The 25,478-nt window shown below is 44.7% G+C and overlaps 1 protein-coding gene across 2 annotated transcripts in view; it reads right to left on the bottom strand.

The window, feature by feature from the left end:
* Positions 1-25,478, bottom strand: part of ITIH6 (inter-alpha-trypsin inhibitor heavy chain family member 6) — a 66,970-nt gene that overhangs the window by 5,450 nt on the left and 36,042 nt on the right. For both annotated transcript variants that reach the window (XM_077284543.1, XM_077284544.1), the window contains 7 exons: positions 25,228-25,397; positions 25,025-25,141; positions 21,851-22,022; positions 12,298-14,184; positions 10,358-10,432; positions 9,404-9,448; positions 9,192-9,305 (listed from right to left, as the gene is read on the bottom strand). In XM_077284543.1, coding sequence (XP_077140658.1) covers positions 9,192-9,305; positions 9,404-9,448; positions 10,358-10,432; positions 12,298-14,184; positions 21,851-22,022; positions 25,025-25,141; positions 25,228-25,397 — 2,580 coding nt within the window. The remainder of the gene's footprint in view (positions 1-9,191; positions 9,306-9,403; positions 9,449-10,357; positions 10,433-12,297; positions 14,185-21,850; positions 22,023-25,024; positions 25,142-25,227; positions 25,398-25,478) is intronic.

Genomic DNA, 25,478 nt, shown 5'->3' with positions numbered 1-25,478 from the left:
TCATGGACCCCCAACTATCAAGTGTAATAGAGCCACCCAGTGTGTACTGCAACCGTAGGCAGATTATAATGAGGGCAATCTGCGCTACTGCCTGGTCTATTGAGGGCCAATTTGGTTGTGGGAGCTAAAAGATTACCCAGTGCTTGGGCCTTTCTAAAGACAAATTTGGGGTGAGATGGTAAATGTTCCCCGATCAGTTTATCCCTTTGTAGGATAACCCAGTGCCTGCGGATTATACCCTGAAATTGCCTGTAGCCCGCATGAAATTGTGTTATAATCGGTAAATGGTTAATTTGTTACAGGATATTTGGGGTCTTATGGACATTCGCTTTTGTCCTATGTACTAGGGTACTTCTTCACACCCCCTTACTTCACTTTTGGCTTGCTCTAGCATTCGTTGTGCATATCCTTTTTTGAGAATTTGCTGTGTTAAATACTCAGATTCATTCTCAAAATCATTCATGTTAGTACAATTGCGTCGGATTCTAGTGAATTGGCCTTTCGGAATATTGGTGAGCCACATAGGTAAATGGCAACTTGTTATATAAATATAACTGTTGGAGTCCACCTCTTTGTGATAGCATTTTGTGTGTAACTGGCCGTAGGCTATCCTACAAAAGGATAAACTGATCGGGGAACATTTACCATCTCACCCCAAATTTGTGTTTAGAAAGGCCCAAACACTGGGTAATCTTTTAGCTCCCAAAACCAAATTGGCCCTCAATAGACCAAAATCCACCCCCAGAACATCTTCCTGTTCAAATATGGGATTCACACCATGTGGGGGATGCTTCTGTTGTGTAAATACATCATTCAAGAAAACTCGCCAATTAAGGTTTAAAAACTCTAGTGACACGAAGGAAATCACCATTAGGGACAATATCTCCTGCTTTTCTACGGGAGTTATTTACCTTATCTAATGCCCATGCAAGAAAATATACGTTTGTCGGACTAAGAGGAGACTTATGGTACAGGTCAAAGAACATTTAACCAACATTCAAAAAGGATATATGGGACATCCTCTATCGCGCCATTTTAAGGGGAAGCATGATAGAACAACGAAAGGCGTATTTTTCGGTGGCATTCAGAATGTGCAACCAAATCCAAGGGGGGGGGGGACTTCCTAAAACAAATGTCCAAAATTAAATCACAGCGGATATTCCTTTTCGACTATCTTAAACCATGAACTAGAATTATATGCTTTTTAATCCAATATGATGAATCCACTACATATATATTTGTAGTATATGACCACAGAATTGTTTTAAAAGAATTCTTTTTAAAAGAATGAATTTAAAAAATTAGTTTTATAATTACAAAAAAATCCTTTGTCATTTTTTTCATATATTTTGTTTTTATCTACTTCTCTTGTTACATTTTAGGACCCAAAGGTTTTTATGAAGGGCCCATTGTATATAAGAGTTTTAGATATCCCTCTCAGGGAGTCTTTGGTTTAATTTTATTTAGCATTCTTACACATGGGACTATTCCGATGACAGTATATGCCCATTTTTTTAAAGCACACACATATACATTTTTTAACTATGTAATATTTAATAAAGTTTGGTTTTTAACACATAAATTGCCTTCCGACATGCAGCAAATATGCATATATGTATTTTTTCTTAAAACTATTAATTGCAAACATTTGTCCTTGGAACGGGAATCATATATCCATTTAACCCGGCATATCCAAGGGCCGACAGTAGCTGCACCTAAACATACAAACATATATAGAATTAAGGCTAGGGCAGAACAGAGCGATTTAGGAACGGGGATATAAGCGCTGCCACAAAGTACATAGAGGAGACCAGACTGTGGGTATTAATCCTGATGAAGAAGGTCGTTCACCTTCGAAACGCATTGGTTACCCCTTTTTGGTCCTAACGCCGCTTTGTAGCTTTGTAACGTCACACCCGAGCACACGCGAGCAGGTACTGGCAGCCATTTTTTCAGTTGTATCCAGGGACGCCTTCAGCCGGGGCTCCTTTGGTAGTGCACAGCTGATGCACTCCCCACTTCTTATCGCTAGTAAGAAGCAACCTACATTCAACCCCCCGCATATCCATTACCGCATAGCCGAACGAAGCTCCGTGGATCGTGGGACACGGACAGACATTCACCGCACTTAGGTTAAGCGCTAAACACCGCATATACCTGTGTTATTTACAGAATAATTAAGGGGTGGCTTCTATCATTGTGTTTTTTCCCTGCACATCAGTTATTAGTTCTTTCTTTTACATGAGTAATATCTAGCGTAATGATTGAAGCAGGGAATTAATCAGTTCCATTGGTTCATTCTCAATGTAGACTCCTTGAACAGTTTACCCCCAAGCGTGGCATCATATACTGTAGTATTGAATCTTTATTCATTTACAGGATTGGCACATATTCTGTTTAGATTCCAGCAGCTGGGGGCTGTCTCTGTTCTACTAACCCCTTCCCTGGGGTAGTCAGTATACCTAGTGGTGAGCGCCAGTGTGACTCAGTATTTGTCATGTGTGAAAAAGACTTGCATGTACTAATAGATCACAGACTGCACATGAGTCAACAGTGTGATGCAGCAGCAAAAAAGGCAAACACAGTTCTAGGATGTATTAAGAGAAGTATAGAATTTAGATCACGTGAAGGAATTATCCCTCTCTACTCCTCCTTGGTCAGGCCTCATCTGGAATACTGGGTTCAGTTCTGGGCACCACATTTTTAAAAAAGATATTGAAAAACTGGAGCAAGTTCAGATAAGAATTTAAGGAAATCCCTGATGAACCCCCGAATAACCAAAAGAGGGGGAAACGCGTTGGAAGAAGATGCCATTAAGCTAAGTACACAACTGTTCAGACCATATAGGGTCTATGTATACACAGTGGAGAAAAGTATTTGATGCACTGCCGATTTGGCAAGTTTTCCCACCTTCAAAGAATGGAAAGGTCTGTAATTTTTATCATAGGTACACTTCAACTGTGAGAGACAGAATCTAAACATAAAATCCAGAAAATCACATTGGATGATTTTTACATCATTAAATTGCATTTTACTGCCTGAAATAAGTATTTGATACAATTGAAAAACAGAACTTAATATTTGTACAGAAACCTTTGTTTGCAATTACAGAGGTCAGACGTTTCCTGTAGTTCTTGACCAACTTTGCACACACTGCAGCAGGAATGTTGGCCCACTCCTCCATACAGATCTTCTCCACATCTTTCAGGTTTCAGGGCTGTCACTGGGCAACATTGAAGTTCAGCTCCCTCCAAAGGTTTTCTATTGGGTGCAGGTCTGGAGACTGGCTAGACTACTCCAGGACCTTGAAATGCTTCTTACAGAGCCACTCGATAGTTGCGCTGGCTGTGTGTTTCGTGTCATTGTCATGTTGGAAGACCCAGCCACGATTCATCTTCAATGCTCTTACTGAGGGAAGGAGGTTGCTGGCCAAAATCTTGAGATACATGACCCCCTTTATCCTCTCTTCAATATGGCAGTCATCCTGTACCCTTTGCAGAAAAATACCCCCAGAGTATGATGTTTTCCCACCATGCTTCACGATTGGGATGATGTTCTTGGGGTTGTAATCATCCTTCTTCCTCTAAACACAGTGAGTGGAGTTGATAACAAAAAGTTCTATTTTAGTCTCATCTGACCACATGACCTTCTCACATGCCTCTTCTGGATCATCCAGATTAGCACTGGCGGACTTCAAAAGGGCCTGGACATGTGCTGGCGTGGGCAGGGGACATTGTGTGCCCTGCAGGATTTTAATCCATGATGGCGTAGTGTGTTACTAACAGTAATGTTTGAGACTGTGGTCCCAGCTCTCTTCAGATAATTGACCAGGTCCTATTGTGAAGTTCTGGGATGATTCTTGACCTTTCTCAGAATTATCCTTACATCACGAGGCGAGATCTTGCATGGAGCCCCATACCGAAGGAGATTGACAGTCATCTTGTGTTTCTTCCATTTTCTAATAATTGTGCCAACAGTTGTTGCCTTCTCATCAATCTGGTTGCCTATTGTCCTGTAGCCCACCCCAGCCTTGGGAAGGTCTTAGACAGCTGTTTGGTCTTGGCCATGGTGGACGGGTTGGAGTGTGATTGAGTGTGTGGACAGCTGTCTTTTATACAGGTAATGAGTGCAGAGTAGGAGGGCGTCTTAAATAAAAACTAACAGGTCTATGAGAGCCACAATTCCTGCTGGTTGGTAGGTGCAGGGCCGTATTTGCCACTAGGCACCCGAGGGCACGTGCTTAGGGCGGGGATGTTGCGGGGGGCGGCACCAGAGCAAGTTTTTTTTTGTTTGTTTTTTATAAAGTCCAGCGGGGTCACCTTAATTCCCCCGCCCGCCCGCGAGTCCTTGCCCCGACATCATACAGTATGAGTGAGTCATCATACATACTCACCTAGCTAGCTCCAGCGATGCCTGGTCTGGTCTCAGCGTCGGCCGACTGCAGCTCGTCCTGTGTGAGCGGTCAGGTGGTACCGCTCATTAAGGTCATGAATATGCGCATATTCATGACCTTAATGAGCGGTACCACCTGACCGCTCACACAGGACGAGGGTGCTGCGTCGGGACAGAGGTGGAGAGGATTCCGTTCCGCTTGGTGTGGTAAAGGACAGAGGTGAGTATGATGACAGCCAGGGTGGGAGGACGTCGGGGGAGGATGAAGGAGGATCGTGGACGGGGAGCAGCCGAGCCATACAAGATGGGAGCGCGGAGCAGCGGGGAGCCGATGAAGATGAGCCATGCATGGAGCCTGGGGGTGGCTGGCCAGGGGGGAGAGATGACGAGCCATGCAAGATGGGAGCCGGCGATGAGCCACGTGTACAGGGGGTTGGGAGATGAGCCAGAGCCACCCATGCATACAGGGAGGGGGAGATGAGCCAGGCATACAGGAGGGGGGGAGAGATGAACCATGCATGATGGGAGCGGGGAGCCGATGAACCATGCATACAGGGAGGAGGGGGAGATGAGCCATGCATACAGGGGGGAGAGATGAGCCATGCATGATGGGAGCGGGGAACCGATGAGCCATGCATGGGGGGGGGGGAGAAGAGCCATGCATTCAGGATGGGAGGGGGGTGGGCCATTATACAGTATGCGTGGAGCATCATATGTGACCATTATACAGTATGGAGCATCATGTGTGGCCATTATACAGTATGGAGCATCATATGTGGCCATTATACAGTATTGAGCATCATGTGTGGCTATTATACAGTATTGAGCATCATGTGTGGCTGTTATAGAGTATTGAGCATCATGTGTGGCCGCCCATTATACAGAATGGAGCATCATGTAAAGACATTATACAGTATGGAGCATCATGTGTGGCTATTATACAGTATGGAGCATCATATGTGGCCATTATACAGTATGGAGCATCATATGTGGCCATTATACAGTATAGAGCATCATGTGTGGCCAATGGCCATTATACAGTATTGAGCATCATGTGTGGCCATTATACAATATTGAGCATCATGTGTGGCCATTATACAGTATGGAGCATCATGTGTGGCCATTATACAGTATGGAGCATCATATGTGGCCATTATACAGTATGGAGCATCATGTGTGGCCAATGGCCATTATACAGTATTGAGCATCATGTGTGGCCATTATACAGTATTGAGCATCATGTGTGGCCATTATACAGTATTGAGCATCATGTGTGGCCATTATACATTATTGAGCATCATATTTGGCTATTATACAGTATTGAGCATCATGTGTGGCCATTATACAGTATTGAGCATCATGTTTGGCTATTAAACAGTATTGAGCATCATGTGTGGCCATTGTACAGTATGGAGCATCATGTGTGGCCATTATACAGTATGGAGCACTGTGTGGCCATATTTTTTTTGGTTATAATTATTGTATATGAAACAGTGTGATCAGTAGTGCTAAATGGGTGTGGTTGGGACTTGGATATGGGTGTGACTAGTTGTGAAATGGGTGTGGTTAGTGGCTTGTCCTAAAATCTGCCGCGGCGCACTACGTGCAAACTTTATACTGTACCTCCTTTTCTTCTTCAAAAGTTGGGAGGTATAATACCGCATTTGCCAGATTACAGCAAGTGCCGCAAATCCCATAGGGAATGAATGAAGCCAAACGCAGTGTTGCCGTAAGTGATCCGTTATGCGGCAGATGCAGAAAAACTGCCCAATCTGCTGCAAAAGGTGACTTTCACATCAGCGATTCTTGCCAGTCACTAAAGATAGTGTCATACTCACCAAAGGGGGAGGCAGCACTAAAAGTGCCTAGGGCAGCAGAAACTCTAAATACGGCCCTTGGTAGGTGATCAAATACTTATTGAATGCAATAAAATGCAATTTTATTATGTAAATATCATACAATGCAATTATCTTTTTTTTTTTTTTTTTTAGATTCTTTCTCTCACAGGTGAAGTGTACCTACAATAAAAATTACAGACCTTTCCATTCTTTGTAGGTGGGAAAACTTGCAAAATTGGCAGTGTATCAAATACTTACTTTACCCAATGTATATACACAGTTGATATCCATAGGAGCATGAATATGAGGTATATGGATGCTTTGTGGTGTTAATTGCACTGCCACTTAACTATCATTTATGATATGAAGGATTATTCTTTGTTGTACAAGGACATCATATGTTTCTTCTTGGACTTTGTTAGGGTTTTTTTCTGGTCAGACTGTTGAAACATATTGATGATATATATACACCCTTCAAACCACTAGTATCTATACTGTATATCCACCACAATGAAAGAAAAAAAAGTGATCCGCACCGCTAGAACCACAATAGCCTAGTTTGCCAGCTCGGAGTTTAAAGGGACTCTGTCACCTGAATTTGGAGGGAACAATTTTCAGCCATAGGGGCGGGGTTTTCGGGTGTTTGATTCACCCTTTCCTTACCCGCTGGCTGCATGCTGGCTGCAATATTGGATTGAAGTTCATTCTCTGTCCCTCTGTCCTCCGTAGTACATGGCTGCACAAGGCAATATTGCCTTACGCAGGTGTGTACTACGGAGGACAGAGAATGAACTTCAATCCAATATTGCAGCCAGCATGCAGCCAGCGGGTAAGGAAAGGGTGAATCAAACACCCGAAAACCCCGCCCCTATGGCTGAAAATTGTTCCCTCCAAATTCAGGTGACAGAGTCCCTTTAATACTGCTGCAGGCATATAACCTAAGCCGTCGGGTGCTGACCAAGAGAAAACACAGTACTGTAAGTCCAAGTATGTAGAAAGCAGAGGTGGCACTCACCAGTCTAGAAAATCCATGCTTTATTGAAGAAACACAAACGGTAAAAACATCTTCAACGGGAGAATGGGAGATGGCGTATGCGAGTCACTACATACTTGGATCTATATTGTATATATTTATATACAGTATGTCCATTACATCTTATCTGATCCCCTATAGAGGATGCCTGGTTAGTCAGGGGCAGTCGGCGAGGAGCGGGGGCGCCATACCGTTACACCTTAGGTACCTTCACACTGAACAACTTAACAACGATATCGCTAGCGATCCGTGACGTTGCAGCGTCCTGGATAGCGATATCGTTGTGTTTGACACGCAGCAGCGATCAGGATCCTGCTGTGATGTCGTTGGTCGGAGCTAGAAGGCCAGCACCTTATTTCGTCGCTGGATCTCCCGCTGACATCGCTGAATCGGTGTGTGTGACACCGATCCAGCGATGTCTTCACTGGTAACCAGGGTAAACATTGGGTTACTATGCGTAGGGCCGCGCTTAGTAACCCGATATTTACCCTGGTTACCAGCGTAAAAGTAAAAAAAAAACAAAACACTACATACTTACATTCCGGTGTCTGTCCCCCAGCATTCTGCTTCTCTGCACTGTGTAAGTGCCAGCCGGAAAGCAGGGCACAGCGGTGACGTCACCGCTCTGCTTTCCGGCCGCTGTGCTTACACAGTGCAGAGAAGCAGAATGCCGGGGGACAGACACCGGAATGTAAGTATGTAGTGTTTTTTTTTTTTTACTTTTACGCTGGTAACCAGGGTAAACATCGGGTTACTAAGCGCGGCCCTGCGCTTAGCAACCCGATGTTTACCCTGGTTACCCAGGGACTTCGGCATCGTTGGTCGCTGGAGAGCTGTCTGTGTGACAGCTCTCCAGCGACCACACAGCGACGCTGCAGCGATCGTGATCGTTGTCTGGATCGCTGCAGCGTCGCTAAATGTGACGGTACCTTTAGGGTTCCAACCTCCGCTGTCAGGAAGGGTAGTGTGAAAGTCTCCCCTCATTTCTCCTCTTTTCTTTATTCACAGTTTTTCTGTGCAGAATGTGTATTTATGTCTGTATGTATTGAGCTTTTAAACTAACTAAATAAAGACAATTTTGTATGTTTTGTTTTGTTATGATTTACATGTATAAGGGCTCCATAGGCTAATTGCTTTGGTTGTTGATTGTGGGGGCTCATACTGCATGTAGAGGGCTATGTGTGGGCTCATACTATATATAGGGGATGTTGGCATACTTAATTCTGCTCAATATTAAGTCATACAATTAATATAAAAAATATATAATTAATATGTTGATATTAATATTTAGCCAAATGGATTTCATCCTATTGGTTCGGCCTCCACAACAGTCACGGTCTGTCATGTGGCCCCTTGGGAAAATTAGTCTACCACCCCTACTCTATTATGTATAGCGCTATGTTATATATAGTGATATACATAAGGGAAAAAATGTGTGCGGCTCGCTACATGCGCTGATATCTCTGTCGTTTTCTACCAGAGCACCTGTGTGTTACTCACATGACCTATCACATGATCTATCAAAGGGGATACATTAGGTACCTGGGGGGGCCCACTCCTTCTAAACTGCCCGGGGCCCCGGCTACTCATAATCCGCCCCTGACTGCAATCGCTAGTCTGCACCTTCTATGTGAATTACCACCAAGAGTTTTGGTATCACGGAAGTGTGAAGAAAGCGAAGTTTTCTATTTAATAAATTAGGTCCCCCGAGCGCGGGAAAACTAAGTGACCCCTTCAGTTATTAGCTAGTAGGAGAGCGTGTGAGCAGCTTGTTACAAGTTCCGATCTTTTTCGGTTCTTCACCTTTTTCCAGGTCTCAGTGGCACAATTTGGCTTCATTAAACTTTGTGGCTTATGGGGGAACCTGATCCAGCCACAGAGGGAACAGTGGATTTCATCGAAAGTAGGTAAAGGTACGAGAACGATACCTGTGACCGGATCAGAGAGGAGCTTCAGAATGTCCCCCGGTCGGCCATCGAGAGTGAAGCACAACTTCTCTCGGATTGGAAGCAAGTTCACCACAAAGTGAGGATCGCCATCAACTGCGACAACAGAGTCATAGAAGATCATGAATATCTATTATTATTTCTCAATTTTTTTTATAAGTTTTAAAATTTAATACGTAATTAGAATTAGTCACCAGATGACATGAAGGTCTGAAGTCCGGGCACTCCGCGGGAAACACCTGAAAATATAAAAAGCAACATTCAGAACATAATGAATCTCAGTGCAGATAGCTTAGCTGCAATACCACGCGTGGCCCATGCACAAGAGTGGCACTGTTCGTCCTAACCCTTAGTCAAACAACATTGTACTAAAAAGAAGACTTGCCCCAAGGCAGGGGGCTTCCATTATCCCAATATAACCATGGTGTAAATGTGCACCAGGGGGCCTGTTATGGTACTTTTTCATGGCTTTGTTATGTAGGCATCATACTAGGCACCAGAGATGTAACTTAAAGGGTTATTCCCCATCTTCATAAATGGTTAATATAAGCTGCTGCTTGTTACAAGCACTGTTGCAATTTACTACTTATTAAAATTTGCTGCCATTCTTGTGGTCAGTTTCCTAGGCAACGAACTGTAAACAAAAGAAACGTGTTAATATCTCAAGAACGGCTGCAAATTCTAACAAACAGTAAATTGCAAAAATGTTTGCTTTTACTATCACTATCCGACAATATAAATAACTGAAAATGGGAATAACCTTTTGAAGATTGTGGGTCCCAATTTCAAATCTGTACCAGGGCCCCCACATACTAAGTGCCACATTTAATCCTCTTAGTATTCGTTAGGTGCCACAGCTACGTCTGCACCCCCACAGTATAAGAATAGCCCTCATGGAGCTACTATTTGGCACCGTATGGCAGCATTATTTTGGTACTATTCTGGTATACAGGTAGCATTATGATAGTATTACTCTCTATCTCCCATGTTACAAAAGGCAGCCCCAACATGTTTATCCAAGGACCTCCATAACTATTCAGGTGGTCTTGCCCCCAGCTCCTATTTTCTCCATGTTTCCTATGTCTCAATACTAAACTGATACAATTGCATTGATCTACATAGAACTGATAGACCGTCACAGCACTCACTGACATAGTCCATATCCTGTTCCACTATTAGGTCTTCCATGTCATAGTACCCGTCTGCTTCTTCATAAATAGGATCTGCAAATTGAAGACATCATATTTTTTGCAAGCTAAAAAAAAAATATTCTGCAATACCAGAAACAGCCTAAGGACAAGGGGGGCGCTGATTGTAAAATAAAACAGCACGTCCTTTGTAGTCTCAGACTGGTCAGATTTTGGGTTGAGGTAACATGTTTACAGGTTCGGCTACTTCTTTTCACACCTGCCTGCTGACTTGCAGAAGTGGCCGCAGAACACATCGGCGGAGCGGAGAGTTTGCACTGCATACAAAATGTGTTGAGTTGGCAATAGGTGCGATCTGCAAACACAGAACCATTCTGGGCCTTGCAAATAAGCGATTATAGAGGTCATTTAATATTCGCTACCTCCGTACTTTGACAACTTTGACAGTTGTTTGTCATTTTAGCAGATGTTCGCAGTGTGTGCCAACAATATGCCAGCGTTTGCCAATGATGTTCACTGTTTGACAAGGCTTAGGAGGAGGGTCCTCCGGTGGGCACCAGTGCTTACGGACACTTTTGGAACCACTGGACGTGGAATGGACGGCACAGCAGAGGGGCCTCCGCAGGACCATTAATTATTCTGTACCTCCATACATTTACAGGGGGTCTCTACATGAGCCTGATGTCCGTTTTAGTAAATATTTGCATTCAGCACGAAATAACAATTCTAGAACACCTGTTTTTCAGAGCTCTGCATTGCGCCATTCCTCTATTATTCCTCCTGGAAATGTATAAATAAATGGACAGATGGATGTTACCAGTTGGGGTGTGTGTCCGAAAACAGTAAGCGCTGATGGGACAGTGTCAGGAGTACAGGAACACACCCCTAACTGCTAACACCCAGTTTTCTGTATATTCATACATTCCCAGGAGGACTAACACAGGTACTGCACAATGCAGAGTTATGAGACATGATCATTCATGAAGAATACAAGTATTTAATAAAATAGACAAGCCCGGAGCATTCACAGCTCCTATTTAAAATGGATTATTACATGGATTTTCCCTCAAATTGCAAGGGGATAAATTGCTGATAGATGCATAACCCCAACGGTCCAAGAAAGGGGCTCTGGAATCTTGAGAACATTGCTCTGCATTTCATCATGAATGTAGCAGAGGTGTACATCATGGACCTCTCTACTCCATTTATTATCTATGGAACTGCTGGAAAAAGTTGAGTGAAGGGCTTCGCTATTTCCAGTTGTCCCATTGACATTGAATGAAGCAGAGGATGGGCATGCGCATCTCTGATCAATTCAAGATGCCTCTTATTGGGTTCTGGGATGCCATTCTTGGGATTGTTAACCGTCCCAAATGGTAGGACCTTCAGTAATTAGCAAGTTATCCAATAAATAGGGCCTAACATGCATTTTTTTTATAGTCAATCCTAAAAAAAGATAGTATTAGAAGAGAATTCCTTGGGTCCACCAGAGGAAATGACTCTGGTGAATCTTCCTCCATCTATACAGAACATGTGTATGCTCCCAATTAATTGCATTGTCATGTACCCCTGGGCTCAGCGGAGGATCCTCCAATGGGCTAGTCTGACTCTTTCTCATAATACATTATAATATTTGGCATGAAAACCTGAGGTTGACACAAAGGCAAAGTGAGCCCCTATATAAGAACAGAATATGAGCCCTTTTCTCTTTAATATTTCCTCGAGCACCACTTTATGTATCAGGCATCAAATTCATGAACTCAGTCCCTTCCATGCAATCTAATAGACAGTCAGAAGAGACTATGAAGGTGGCAGTGGACCCCCTGACCTGACAGGCTCCTGCACTGGTCACACATATGGTATTTCTTCCCCTGCTGACACCCTCCTTTTATATAAGAACATGTGTACAAATTCATATGTTCCACTTGCACACAAAGTACCTGCAATCTCCTCAAAAAAGCTGTAAACCGGAGGAGGATTTAGGGATTCCACAAATGATGAATATGAGAAAGTCCCAGGCAGAAGTTCAGTGTCATCAGGAAGAAGAAGCAGCCTCAGGGAAGTGGGGTTCACGGGAACAGATGTCGGAAAAATTGTGTGGAACGCCTCTTCCTCCTCATCCCCATCCCATTGATCCTGCGTAACAGGACTGACCGAAGAGGCAGAAAGATTACCAGTCACTGGTTCTGGTGCCACTTCTGTGGTTGAGATGTTGGGAAAACTGCTGGGAATCATTGAGATGGTTGGAGATGCAGACGTCACGGTTAAAGTAGAACTGTCTGGACGTGGTGTGGTGGTTGGGGACAGAAGCTTTGGTGTGGTGGTTGCGGACAGAAGATTTGGCGTGGTGTTAGGGGAGAGAGGTTTTGGTGTGGTGTTAGGGGAGAGAGGCTTTGGTGTGGTGTTAGGGGAGAGAGGCATTGGTGTGTTGTTAGGGGAGAGAGGCTTTGGTGTGGTGTTAGGGGAGAGAGGCTTTGGTGTGGTGTTAGGGGAGAGAGGCTTTGGTGTGGTGTTAGGGGAGTAAGGCTTTGGTGTGCCATGAGGGGAGAGAAGCATTGGTGTGGTGTTAGGAGAGAGAGGCTTTGGGGTGGTGTTAGGAGAGAGAGGCTTTGGTGTGGTGTTAGGGGAAACAGGTTTTGGGGTGGTGTTAGGGGGCACAGGCTTTGGGGTGGTGTTAGGGGGCACAAGGGAATTGTGGTGGAAATTTGATTGAGTAGTTGGGAGTGATCTAGAGGTAGAGGCCATAGTTGTTATCTTTCCTAAGACACCAGCCGTGGTTGTTCCAGTAGATACAATTGCTTGACCTCTGGTTTCTGCAACTTGAGAAATTGTTGATTGGCTTGATGTGGTTGGCCTGGTTGTGCTTAGTTTGGCCGGTGTTCTGGATGTTTTATCGGCTTGCTTTGTGAGTTTGGTGACAGTAGTGGCCTTGGCTTTTACTGGAGGAATACTCGGAGGAGACACTGTAGTATGGGAGGGCATTGCATTCAGCTGAGTTGCAGTACTAGGCATTGAAGTAGTAGAAGTAGTGGTTGCTGGAGTTGTTTTTGGCTCATCTGGGTCGTCAGGCTTTACAATAATCAGGGAAGTGACTGGTGTCACAAAGTTATACTTAAGGGACAAGTTGGTGGCTTTTTCAGTGAGTATCTTCCGAGCGATAGTATCGTTGGCCTTGAACCTTGCCTGCAGTAAGTCCTGAATGGTGAAATAGGCCCAAAGCCTTTGGACAAACCACTGAATTTCATCCACATTGCTTGAACATCCAAAACTGGATTGTGTGGCATTGTCCTCCAAATTGATGTCATTTTCCAAGCTGATCTTCTCTTTCTGGTCATGGGCAGTCATCCTAACCTGAAGGTTCTTGGAGCCAGATTTTAATTTCCCAGTGACGACCAACTCAGAGCCATCAAAATAGTTGGGGAAAAGGGTCTGAGTTACATTTTGAGCTGTTTCTCCAATGTAAGCTAACTCGATATCAAAGAGGAGAGGACTCGCAATCTCATCGTAAAACCCTTTGAGCTGCAGGGTGGCATCAGAATACTCATAAATGCGGCGCGCTATACCGCGGTTCTCCAGGGACAGTCTACGCATGAGGCTGTAGTCCGCATCCTCACCAAATGCCAGACAAAACAGTGAGATGGTTCCCTTGAGAGCCTTTTGAGCATTTTGAAGTATTCGGGTGGATGCAGTAACTCCAGAGGTGGCCTCTCCATCCGTCAGGAAGATGATGAGAGGTATCTTCTGCTTTCTTCCACCTCTCTCCAGTTTAGGCAATGTCTGGTTGAAAATGGAAGCAGCGGCCAAGATTGCAGCATTAATATCAGTCCCTGAGAAGACACAATATTAGTTTTGGTCAGTGCTTCCATAATTTTGTCTCTGCAAATTCATCATTATCTTATTTGCCACTATCTTATCCAGGAAAGTCCTTAGAAAAGCTATGTAATGCTATCACTGACAACAAGTATACTGCATATTCCATATATTTAAAGGGACTGTTAAAGAAACTGTGTTATACTGTCTGACTGTCTTATAGTGCCTGACTCAAAAATAAGTTCTGGTCTGCACCCACCAACATCCCAACATCTCATTAGGCAAAACATAGTGAATCAATTTTAACTGGAGTACGCCTATACAATGCTTTTCCAAATGATGACCCCTCTTTCTAATACTTCATTAGGGTTTCCGGATAAAAGGGATTGTCCCCTTTTATTTTATTTTTTTGAACAATAACTTTTTATTGAAAGTTTACATTTTGCAAATAAGGTGATAGCAAATCTCAATACAGAGCTGTATTTGAATAGGCATAAGAGAGCATGTAAACGGTTGACAAACAAACAGACAAACTAACAACAGGGTAGGAGGCAAGAGAGGGGAGGAGGGAAGCCCGAGGAGGGGGATATGTTGTGTCCAATTATCGTTAATGATTCAATCAGAGTCAGGGGGATCTGGGTTGGTTAGATGAAATACAGGTGTGGCAAATGGGGTGTGGTTAGCGTACTCCACCCAGGGAAGCCATATTTTCTCAAATTTACCGACTTTATCTGTAAGTATGGCAGATAATTTTTCGTTGATCATATACCAAGAAAGGCGTGTTTTAACAGCAGCTAAATCTAAATTTGTTTTTTTCCATGACAAAGCTATGGTTTGTTTGACTGCCAGGAATATGAATGCAATGAGGGTTTGAGTGTGTTTAGGGATGTTGGGGATGTGTTTGTATAGTAAGGCCTCCCAAGGTTTTTTTTTAAGGTTTATATTTGTTATAGAGTAAACCAAATGGTAGATTCTGATCCAAAATCTACATACAATCGGGCATAGCCACCATGTATGGAACATATCTCCTGCGGAATTGCACCCTCCAAAGCAATTTGGAGAGTAGTTGGCGACTGCCTTAGCCACTCTGGCTGCGGTCAGGTACCATCGGGTTAACACCTTATAGCTAGTTTCCAGCATAAGGGTATTTAATATTCCTCCAGTAGAGGAGGACCAAATTTGGGACCACTCCGAATCTGTCAAGGTGGAACCAATGTCGGACTCCCAGCGATGAGTCATAGTAATGAGTTGACAAAGTTTTTAAGTTGTAGATAGCGAAATACCTTTCCAGGGGGGAAATTATATTTTTCACTCAGGACCGAGAATGGAATAATCCCGTTGACGTTAAAAAGATGGTGGACTCTGGTGGTTATCCCTGCAGCGACCCATAAACGAAAGTTCTTAAGGGATTCCATGCCTGGGGGAAACTGGAGATTGCCCCAAAGGGGGGCGAGGGGTAAAAATGGTGAGATTAGCTGCGAGGAATATTTCAACGAGTCCCAAATCCTAAGAGAGTGCGTTATAATAGGATTCGAGATGTGTTTTCGCTGGGCTGGGAGAATCCATAGTAGTGTGTCGAGGGTACCTTAGTGAAATTCAGGGGCCTCTAGAGATAGCCACAGTGGGGGTTTGGAGTAGGCGTGATATAGGGTCAGTTGTGCCAATTGGGCTGCATGGTAATATTTAGAAAGATTGGGAACTACCCAGATGAGCAAGGAGAGATGTAGCTTCTCCCATGACTGAAGTAGTAGACGGAGTTTGCGGAGCATGTGAGGATAATTGGCTGCATAAAGGGAGTCTAGTCAGTTTCACCCCTAGGTAATCCAGATCGTTAGTGGCCCATTGAAATGGAAAGTCGTGTTGGAGCTGTGAAACAATAGGTGAAGGGAGGGATATACTCATGTCATAAGATTTTGAAGGATTAACCTGTAGACCGGAGATAGATTCAAAATTACTAAAGGTACCGTCACATTAAGCGACGCTGCAGCGATATAGACAACGATGCCGATCGCTCGATCGCTGCAACGTCGCTGTTTCGTCGTTGTGTGGTCGCTGGAGAGCTGTCACACAGACAGCTCTCCAGCGACCAACGATGCCGAAGTCCCCGGGTAACCAGGGTAAACATCGGGTTACTAAGCGCAGGGCCGCGCTTAGTAACCCGATGTTTACCCTGGTTACCAGTATAAATGTAAAAAAACAAACACTACATACTTACATTCCGGTGTCTGTCGCGTCCCCCGGCGTCCGCTTCCCTGCACTGTGTAAGCGCCGGCCGTAAAGCAGAGCGGTGACGTCACCGCTGTGCTCTGCTTTACGGCCGGCCGGCGCTGACACAGTGCAGGGAAGCGGACGCCGGGGGACGCGACAGACACCGGAATGTAAGTATGTAGTGTTTGGGGTTTTTTACATTTACAATGGTAACCAGGGTAAATATCGGGTTACTAAGCACGGCCCTGCGCTTAGTAACCCGATGTTTACCCTGGTTACCAGTGAAGACATCGCTGAATCGGCGTCACACACGCCGACTCAGCGATGTCAGCGGGTGATCCAGCGATGAAATAAGGTGCTGGCCTTCTAGCTCCGACCAACGATGTCACAGCAGGATCCAGATCGCTGCTGCGTGTCAAACACAATGATATCGCTATCCAGGACGCTGCAACGTCACGGATCGCTATCGTTATCGTTGTTAAGTTGTTCAGTGTGAAGGTACCTTAAGCGTTTGAAGTAGGGCCGGCAAGGATGTCTGAGGGGTTGATAGAAGAAGTAGCATATCATCGGCGAACAAAAAGAGCTTGTGAGAAACTGACGCTATTTTTACACCCTGTATATTAGAGTTGAGGCGAAGATGAATAGCCAATGGTTTGAATGCCAAGAGGGATAATAAGGGCGAAAGAGGGCATCCTTGCTGAGTGCCTCTACTAATGGGAAAAGCACAGAGGAAAAGCCATTGTAGCGTACGCAAGCGGATGGGGAGCTGTAAAGAGCGTGAATCCAAGAAAGAAAGTGGTCAGGGAACTTCCACCTCCGCAAGACCGCAAACAGATAAGGCCAAGAAATGGAGTCAAAGGCTTTTTTAATATCCAGTGACAGTAACATGCTTGATATGTTGCGCTGTTTGCAGAGGTGCAGCAGGTGGGAGACCCTCCATATGTTGTCTGAGGCTTGTCTACAAGGAACAAAGCCTACTTGATCTCTATGTATTAGAGTTCCCAAACCTGAGTTCAAACGCTGAGAGAGAATTTTAGCTAGTATTTTAAGGTCTACATTAATAAGGGATATTGGTCTATAATTAGACCAGAGTAAGTGGTCTGAGTTGGGTTTTGGTATCATGGATATAGCGGCCATTAAAGAGGCTCCTCCTGGTTTGTTACCGTCCCGAAAGAGTTAAAATAGTTAGTGAGGTGGGGAATTAGTACCGATGCGTATTTTTTATAATAGAGGGCCGTAAATCCGTCGGGACTTGGTTTTTTATTAATTTTCAGGTGCTGAATAGTTAGTTCTATTTCACTAGGAGAAATGGCTTGATTTAGGAGTTCGATCATGTTAGAGCTAAGGGCTGGGAGGGGGGTAGAATCTAAAAAAGCATCTAACGTTTCTGAGTTTATAGTGGTAGAGACGTTATATAACTGCCTAAGTTGTTGATGGAACATATGAGTAATCTGTTGTGGGTTGGATGTAATGCCCGAAGGTGTACTTAAACGTATGGGGGGACGGGGTAGGGGTAGGCATTTTAAGCGGCGACAAAGTTAGAATTATTCTCATTATTAAGGGTGTAGAAATGTTGTTGCGACCAGCGTATGGCCCGGTCTGCGTTCTCAGAAAGACAGAGGTCAAGTTCTGTACGAGCGTGGGAAAGGTCTTTGTACGTAGCAGGTGAGGGTGTGTTCTTCATCCGGGACTCTAAAACTGATACCTTGCTCTCTAATTCAGCTACCCTTGCACATCTGTCTTTTTTCTTGCGAGAGGCCTCTTGAATGCAGAAGCCTCTTAGCACTGCTTTATGTGCTTCCCATAGGGAGATTGGCGAGGAAACTGAATGTTGATTCAAGGAGAAGTAATCATCAAGGTGATTTTTCAGTTTTTGAGCAATATCAGGGTAAGAGAGCAATGAATCGTTCAGAGTCCAGTTGAATGATCGGGGCCGTGGGTTAAGTGTAGAGCATGTGAATTGAATTGGAGAGTGATCTGACCATGGAGTAGATTGAATAGAAATATTTGACACATTTGGAATAAAGGGTGGATGAACAAAGATATGGTCAATTCTAGTGTACACTAAGTGACGTGAGGAGAAATAAGTATAGTCTTTATCTGAGGGATGCAAGTCTCTCCATAAGTCCACCCAAATGATGTTGGGAGAGGAGCTTGTTAAGGGCAGCTGAGTCTGCAGAAGGATTGTCCCCTTTTTCACATATTTGGTATTTGCACAGAATATGTCATGAATTTATAATACAATTGGGCCACATAATTATCTCGAAAACGAGGCACCTTCACACTCTATCCAGGAATTTATTGGTAGCCATTAGTGATGAGCGAATATACTCGTTACTCGAAATTTCTCGAGCATGCTCGAGGGTCCTCCGAGTATTTTTTAGTGCTCGGAGATTTCGTTATTCTTGTCGTAGCTGAATGATTTACATCTGTTAGCCAACATAAGTTCATGTGGGGGTTGCCTGGTTGCTAGGGAATCCCCACATGTACTTATGCTGGCTAACAGATGTAAATCATTCAGCTGCGGCAAGAAAAACTAAATCTCCGAGCACTAAAAAAAATACTCGTAGGACCCCCGAGCATGCTCGAGAAATCTCGAGTAATGAGTATATTCGCTCATCACTAGTGGCCATGTATGTGTAGGGGGTCACAGAGACTTCCCTGTATCCCAAACATGTATCGGTTAAGTGATTACTTTATTGATCTGTAAATATTGTCATGTATACCTCATATGTCTTGATATGTTCATGTTGCCCTGTATGCTGCTATATGTATATAGAATGTTAGGGAAAGCGTAGTACCTAAGTTGGTCCATTGGGGCACGTTAGGATTAGCTAGTTTAACCCTGTAAATAGTTAACATAGGAGGAGCTAACTGCGGGTACGTCGGCGAGCCTTCGGCATTAGGGCAGTAGGGCCTTAGAGCCCGGACAGGGCAGTCAGCTCCGCAACTGTCACGCTGCAGCACTGCAGGTAAATGCAAACTCCACTAGATGGCAGCAGAGTGGAGAGAGGGCTGAAATCCTGCTCAGAGCAGACCAGCAGAACTGCAGAGAGGCGACCACCAGGTGGCAGCAGAATAGTCAGACAAGCCGGGTCAATATCAGAGAGTAGCGTAGTACCAAGGGGAATCTCCCAAACACAGAGTCAGAGGAGCGCCAAAAGGTCAGTACCAGTCTGTAGCACAAGTACCAGAAGGAAGAGACAGAATCAGGTCAGAGCCAAAGCAGAGTCAAGTATCGGGGAATCCAAACACACAGGGACTCACAGAGTCAGGGCGGGCAGAGAGGAATGAACAGAAACGGGCAAAGACAGCTACATGCAGCAGGACAAATCAGGATCTCACCAGAGCCAGCTACACACGCCGTAGGCAGGAAATATAACTGGCACTGCCTGTAGGATGCAGTTCAGAGAAATAGTAGACCCGACACCGGAACGAGGCAGAGAAAGTTTACCCCTGACATGACCAGACTGGGAAAGGAGAGACAAGACCCGAAACCCTGTCTGGATCATGACAGCAACATTTTATGCTAGAAGCCCAGTCGTCCATGGCCAGCAGGCCCGAAATTGCAGCAGCTCAGGAACGCAGGTGGCTCTATTATGTGGCCACTTACTTTGTGGGCAGATGCCCTTATGTCTGGTGCGAAATGGACAAAGGGACAAAGGAACTCCTAAAAGTAGTGAAGCTGGACAGGGAGGATGCTGCGATCCTGGACAAGACATCACGACCCGGGAACATGCTGAAGGACGTGAGGGAGAGCACAGGGAAAGTGAAGGATATTAGCTGTATGGGACCCTAGGTCGATACTATAATTGATTTGGATGTGCTGAGGAAGGAAACCAGTAAAGTTAATCGTTTAAAGTTGGAACTGGATTCTGTCTCTATTTGTGTGCAATCGTCGGGAGTGAGCCTGCAACAGACCAGAGGTGGCCTCGATGGCTTGGAGAATAGAGAGACAGGTATGCTGACAAAGGGACACTGTATTCATGTGGTGGGAGACCAGGGCGCCTATAAACAAATACTCTCAGCCACGACTATGGCCCTGGCACCCCTTATATATGTGTGGCTCTTCCCATACTCTGCTGGGACCTACATCTACTGTATCTCAAGAACCAAGCCCCATCATACTCCATCCGGGAATAGAGAGGTGGACATATATGTGTGGCTTTCCTCATTCTCTGCCAGGACTCACATCTATCTTAAGATCGAGGTACAGTACATGCCAGTGGGAATTCAGATGTGCCAATGTATGCGCAGGTCTCCCCCTTCTCAGCTGGGACCCAATCTATCTAAAGAATGAGGCTGTGTCACACACCATCTGGGAATGGGGAGGTGGCCATATATGTGCGGCTTTCTTCATTCTCCGCAAGGACACACATCTATCTCAAGAATGAGGCACAGTCACACACCCACGCGAATTTAGAGGTGGCCATGTAATGTGTTCTCATTTCACTCTCCGCTGGGACCTATAGCTATCTCAAGAACGAGGCCCAGTCACACGTCGTCCAGAAATGGAGAGATGGCCATAAATCCATGGCTCTCCTCATTCTTCACTGGGACCCACAATTATTAAAAATAAGGTCCAGTCACTCGTAGTAAAGGAATATAGAGGTGGCCATGCATGTAACGCTATCGACATTCTTCCCCGAAACCTACTACCATAAGAAAGGAGCCCCATCACATGCCGTCTAGAAATGGAGAGGTGGCTATGTATGCGTGACTCTTCTTATTAATTTTAATGAGAGTTCTGGAGAGAGCAAAAATGCAGTACGCAACAGGGCCCCATCTCTAGATAGATTGCCAGTCCCTCCTATCTTGAGACAGGATATGCATGTGCATGGGCCATGAATGTATGAAATGGGAATACCCCTTTAATAGAAGAAAGCACCTAATTTGGGACTCCATCACTTTATAGGAAGTGACTGTAAAGAGTCTCTGGAGGACCCAGCATATTAGTGGATTATATGAGCACCATGTAATACTTCATTTATCTTGTGATGGTGCTGCAGTGGAATTGATCACTTGGTTCCTGGTAGATATAGCTGATCGCTGGAGGTCCAGCTCATTTTGGAAATATTGGAAAAGAAAATGGACACTTTTCTGGCTTAGTTTTCTGGGACTTAGGCCAGCATTATGTGTCTGTTTTTAAAGTACATTACTAAGTGACAACTCCCTGCAGCTGGCGTAGGACTACTGGGTAGAAGCAAGTAAACTTTTACTACTTCTTCCACCTACACTGGAGAGTTCCTCCATAAAGGCGAGTTTACCAGTGAAGCTACTTGGCCCTTACTCTGCAAACATGAAAGCTGAGATTTCCAGGAACACATGGTGTTTGCGTTCCTCGCTCACAGAATAAATACTCCGATATCCTCCAGTATTCATTTTCCAGACATTTTTTTTTTACTAATGAGTCATGACCTTTTCTTAAGACTTAACCTGAACGTCTCCTCAGATTGGTGAAGTGCTCTTACTTACATCCGTCGGCTTCAATCTTATTCACGTACTCCTTGGCGCTCTTGATGTTCTGATGTGTCGCCTGGATGGATGTGTCGGGTTTCCAAACTTTTACCACATCTGAGAAGGTGATAATATTGAAGGAGTCATCTCGGTGCAGGTCGCTTAAGATCACATGCATCGCACTTTTAGTCTGAGAGAGAAAAAATTTTAAAAAAATAGGAAAGGTATGGCAGTGTACATGGTGTTATACAGAGAGGTTGCATACACTTTAATCAGAGAATGACCAATTGTGTAAATTAATATTTGAGTTACAGGTATTTTTTAAAATACATTTGTAATATTGCAATTTCCACTAGAAATTAGACTAATTCCTACTGTCCTTTCGGGAAGCCTTTTCATCAAGCTCAAAAATATCTCCAGAATCCGTTCTTTCCTCAACCCTCAATCTACTAAAAAGCTTGTGCATGCCCTAATCATCTCCCGCCTCGACTACTGCAACATCCTTCTCTGTGGCCTCCCTGCTAACAGTTTTACACCTCTCCAGTCTGTCATTTACTCCGCATTTAATCCACATCTCTCCTCGCTACTCCACTGCTTCTCCCCTCTGCAAATATCTTCCTCAGCGCATCCAGTTCAAATTACTAATACTGACCTACAAAGCCGTCCATAACCTGTCTCCTCCATAGGCTATGTGCACATGCTGCGGATTCCATTGCGGATTTTACTGCATTTTACCTGCAGATTTCACCGCGGATTTTCAGCGGTTTTTGTGCAGATTTCACCTGCATTTTTACACCTGCGGATTCCTATTAAGGAATAGGTGTAAAACGCTGCGGAATCCGCCCAAAGAATTGACATGCTGCAGAAAATAAACATGGTACTGTACAAAGCATGGAAATCCGCTGCGGCTCTGCAGCCAAATCCGCAACGTGTGTGAGTCGCCCACCAGGGCAATGGGGATACTCGGGTACCGGGTCCGGTCGCTCTTAAAGGGGATGTCACTTTGGCTGCAACCTGGTCCGTGGCCCTGGGCGCTCACATAAAAGGGGGAGTAAGTCTTTAAAGTGAATTTGGTAATAAAGTTTATTCGTGACGCCACCCGTGGTTCTCGGTCAGTGGGACCGACGCTGCTTAAAAGGGTCCTCTGGGGCGATGTTGTTGCAGCAAGATGGTGACGCTTCCCACAGGTGAAGTGGGGTCCTCAGAGCTCCCAAAGTATATGGCAAAGATGGTGTATGCCGGAAAATAAGTGGAGGACACAGAGTTGTTAAGTCTTTACCTGTTTTACTGGTAGGAGCAGTCCTCAGTCCAGGATACCAGGCACGGGTGGTGATGTGGTCCGGCTGGCTGGGCAAAGGTGATCCCTCTCCCAGGTGAGGTCCGTAAGCCTTCCTACTGCGCTAATATGCGAGGTCCCTGCTGTCTGTAGCTTGCTGGCAAAGTTCTCTCACTCCTGTCCTAGAACAGGTACCCTTATGATGGGCAACTTGAGACGTTTTACAGGGTCTCTATCACGACCCGGGCTCTTAAGGTGCTGCTTCACCTCCAGGTGTAGTGTGGGCAAATAACATACAGTTCTAAGCCCTCCAGTTCTGCTAATTGTCCTAGAGTCCCACTAAAGCCTCGGGCTCCTGGTGCCCGATCTGTGCGCTTCGGCTCTGAGGGTGCCCGGTCACAGTTCCCCTCTGAGCGTTTTTCCAATCCTGTGCTTCTTTCCTCAATTGCTCCACTGCATACAACAACCCATCGGGTTCTAGTCCTTTCCTGGAGCTGCAGCTCAGTCCTGGCTGCACGATTCCGTAGTCTGCACTCTGTTCCAGACTTCCTTTCTCCTCGGTGTCTCTCTCCAACTAACCTAACTCCTCCTCCAGACCAGAATACTTAAAGCTGAGGGGAGCCCCCTGAATCCGGGTCCTGAGCTCCCCCTTCTGGCCTGGATTCAGAATGTGTTGTGTGTAGGTGCTTAGTGCTTACCTGATAAAGAGAATCCTCCTTGCCTCCAAGCATGATATCGCCCTTCCCGAAAGGAAGGCAACATCACTGTAACAACCTGTTACCTGGGGTGTTACATGTGCACATACCCATATATCTCTGACCTAATCTCCCGATATCTTCCCTCACGTAATCTCCTTCTCTCCTCCACACTTATTCGCTCCTCACCTAATCACCTCCTAGACTTCTCCCGAATATCCTCCATCCTCTGGAATTCTGTGCCCCAACATGTCCAATTATCCACCACATTTAGATCCTTCAGACAGAACCTGAAAACCCACCTCTTTTAGAAAGTTGCCAGCCTGTATTGACCCTGCTGCCTCCTCACCACCACCAGAGCTGCCACATCCCCCCCAACCTATTGTCTCCTTCCCCACCATCCTGTAGAATGTAAGCCCTCAAGGGCAGGGTCCTCTCTCCTGTGTATCAGTCTGTCATTGTTAGTCTGTTTACTGTAATTTGTATGTAACCCCTTCTCATGTACAGCACAATGGAATCAAAGGTGCTATATAAATAATAATAATAATAATAATTATTATTATTATTATTATCAGCAGAGCCAGAGTTAAGCCTCTACACACAACTTAGCCAATCACAACGGGCGATGTCACAGTTTCTCTTCCCTTCACAAAGACCTGTGTCTGTTCATTGCTACAAATCTACAAGTGCATTGAAATGAGAGGACATTAAAAAAAAATGGAGACCAGTGTGAAAACTGCAACATTTATACTTTTTTGCCGGAAAAAAAAATCAAACCTTCGGTGATTTTCTGATGATAGCTTCCCTTTAAGGTCCTACATTGTACTCATAGAAAACACCACACAGAGCTTAATTATATGCACCATGCAGAATAATGCCCAATGACCGTGCCATAGATTTGCCAATGAACACCTCATACAATGGCAGAAACAATGTTGCCATACAGTGCTATGCTACACGGCGTAACTACCACCATAATACTAACATACAATGGCCAAATATTAGTTCCATTAATAAGTGTACAGCATTTTTGTGTTACTTTAACATTGAGACAGCAAATTCCAAAATGTGGCTCCAAGGGCGATCGTCCGAGATCTCTGATAGCATAATCATATCACTAGTATCAGATGGATGCAGCTTGGTGGCAGAAATTAAGGGCATCAAATTGCCAAATTCTTACAAATTTAATTTTAAAAAAATTGTTTACACCCACAAATTCACCTGTTTCATCTTGGTGCCAAACATTGACCCGCTGATATCTATAACAAAAATAACGTTCTTCTGGATTGCTGGAAGTCCCCGAGGAGCGAAGTAGTGAACGAAATATCGATTGTAGATCTGGATGACAAGCATGAAATTTGGACAACGTTTTCACTTTATGTCACGTACTAGAAGTGTAGGAGTCGACATATCACATTACTTACCTGGACATCACCTGCAAGGTCTTTCAAGGTCACATCATACTGAATGACAAAATCGGCAGCAATCCCGGAGTTGGATTGGGAAGCCTGTTCCTCGGGGGTGGGCTGGAATGTGATTCGTGCACAGTGTGGACTTTTTTCGATCTCAGTAGATGGAGGTGTGGCGGCCTCACCTGTAGGAACCATAGATATGTTTATCCAAAATCAATTGTTTTGGGGTAATTTTAGGTCTCTGTTTGGTTATTGGTTCTCAC

Source organism: Ranitomeya variabilis, chromosome 2, assembly GCF_051348905.1.
Source record: "Ranitomeya variabilis isolate aRanVar5 chromosome 2, aRanVar5.hap1, whole genome shotgun sequence".
Classification (NCBI taxonomy): Eukaryota; Metazoa; Chordata; class Amphibia; order Anura; family Dendrobatidae; genus Ranitomeya; species Ranitomeya variabilis.
The sequence above is the reverse complement of the archived record's forward strand: the minus strand, read 5'-3'. Positions and strand labels throughout refer to the sequence as shown.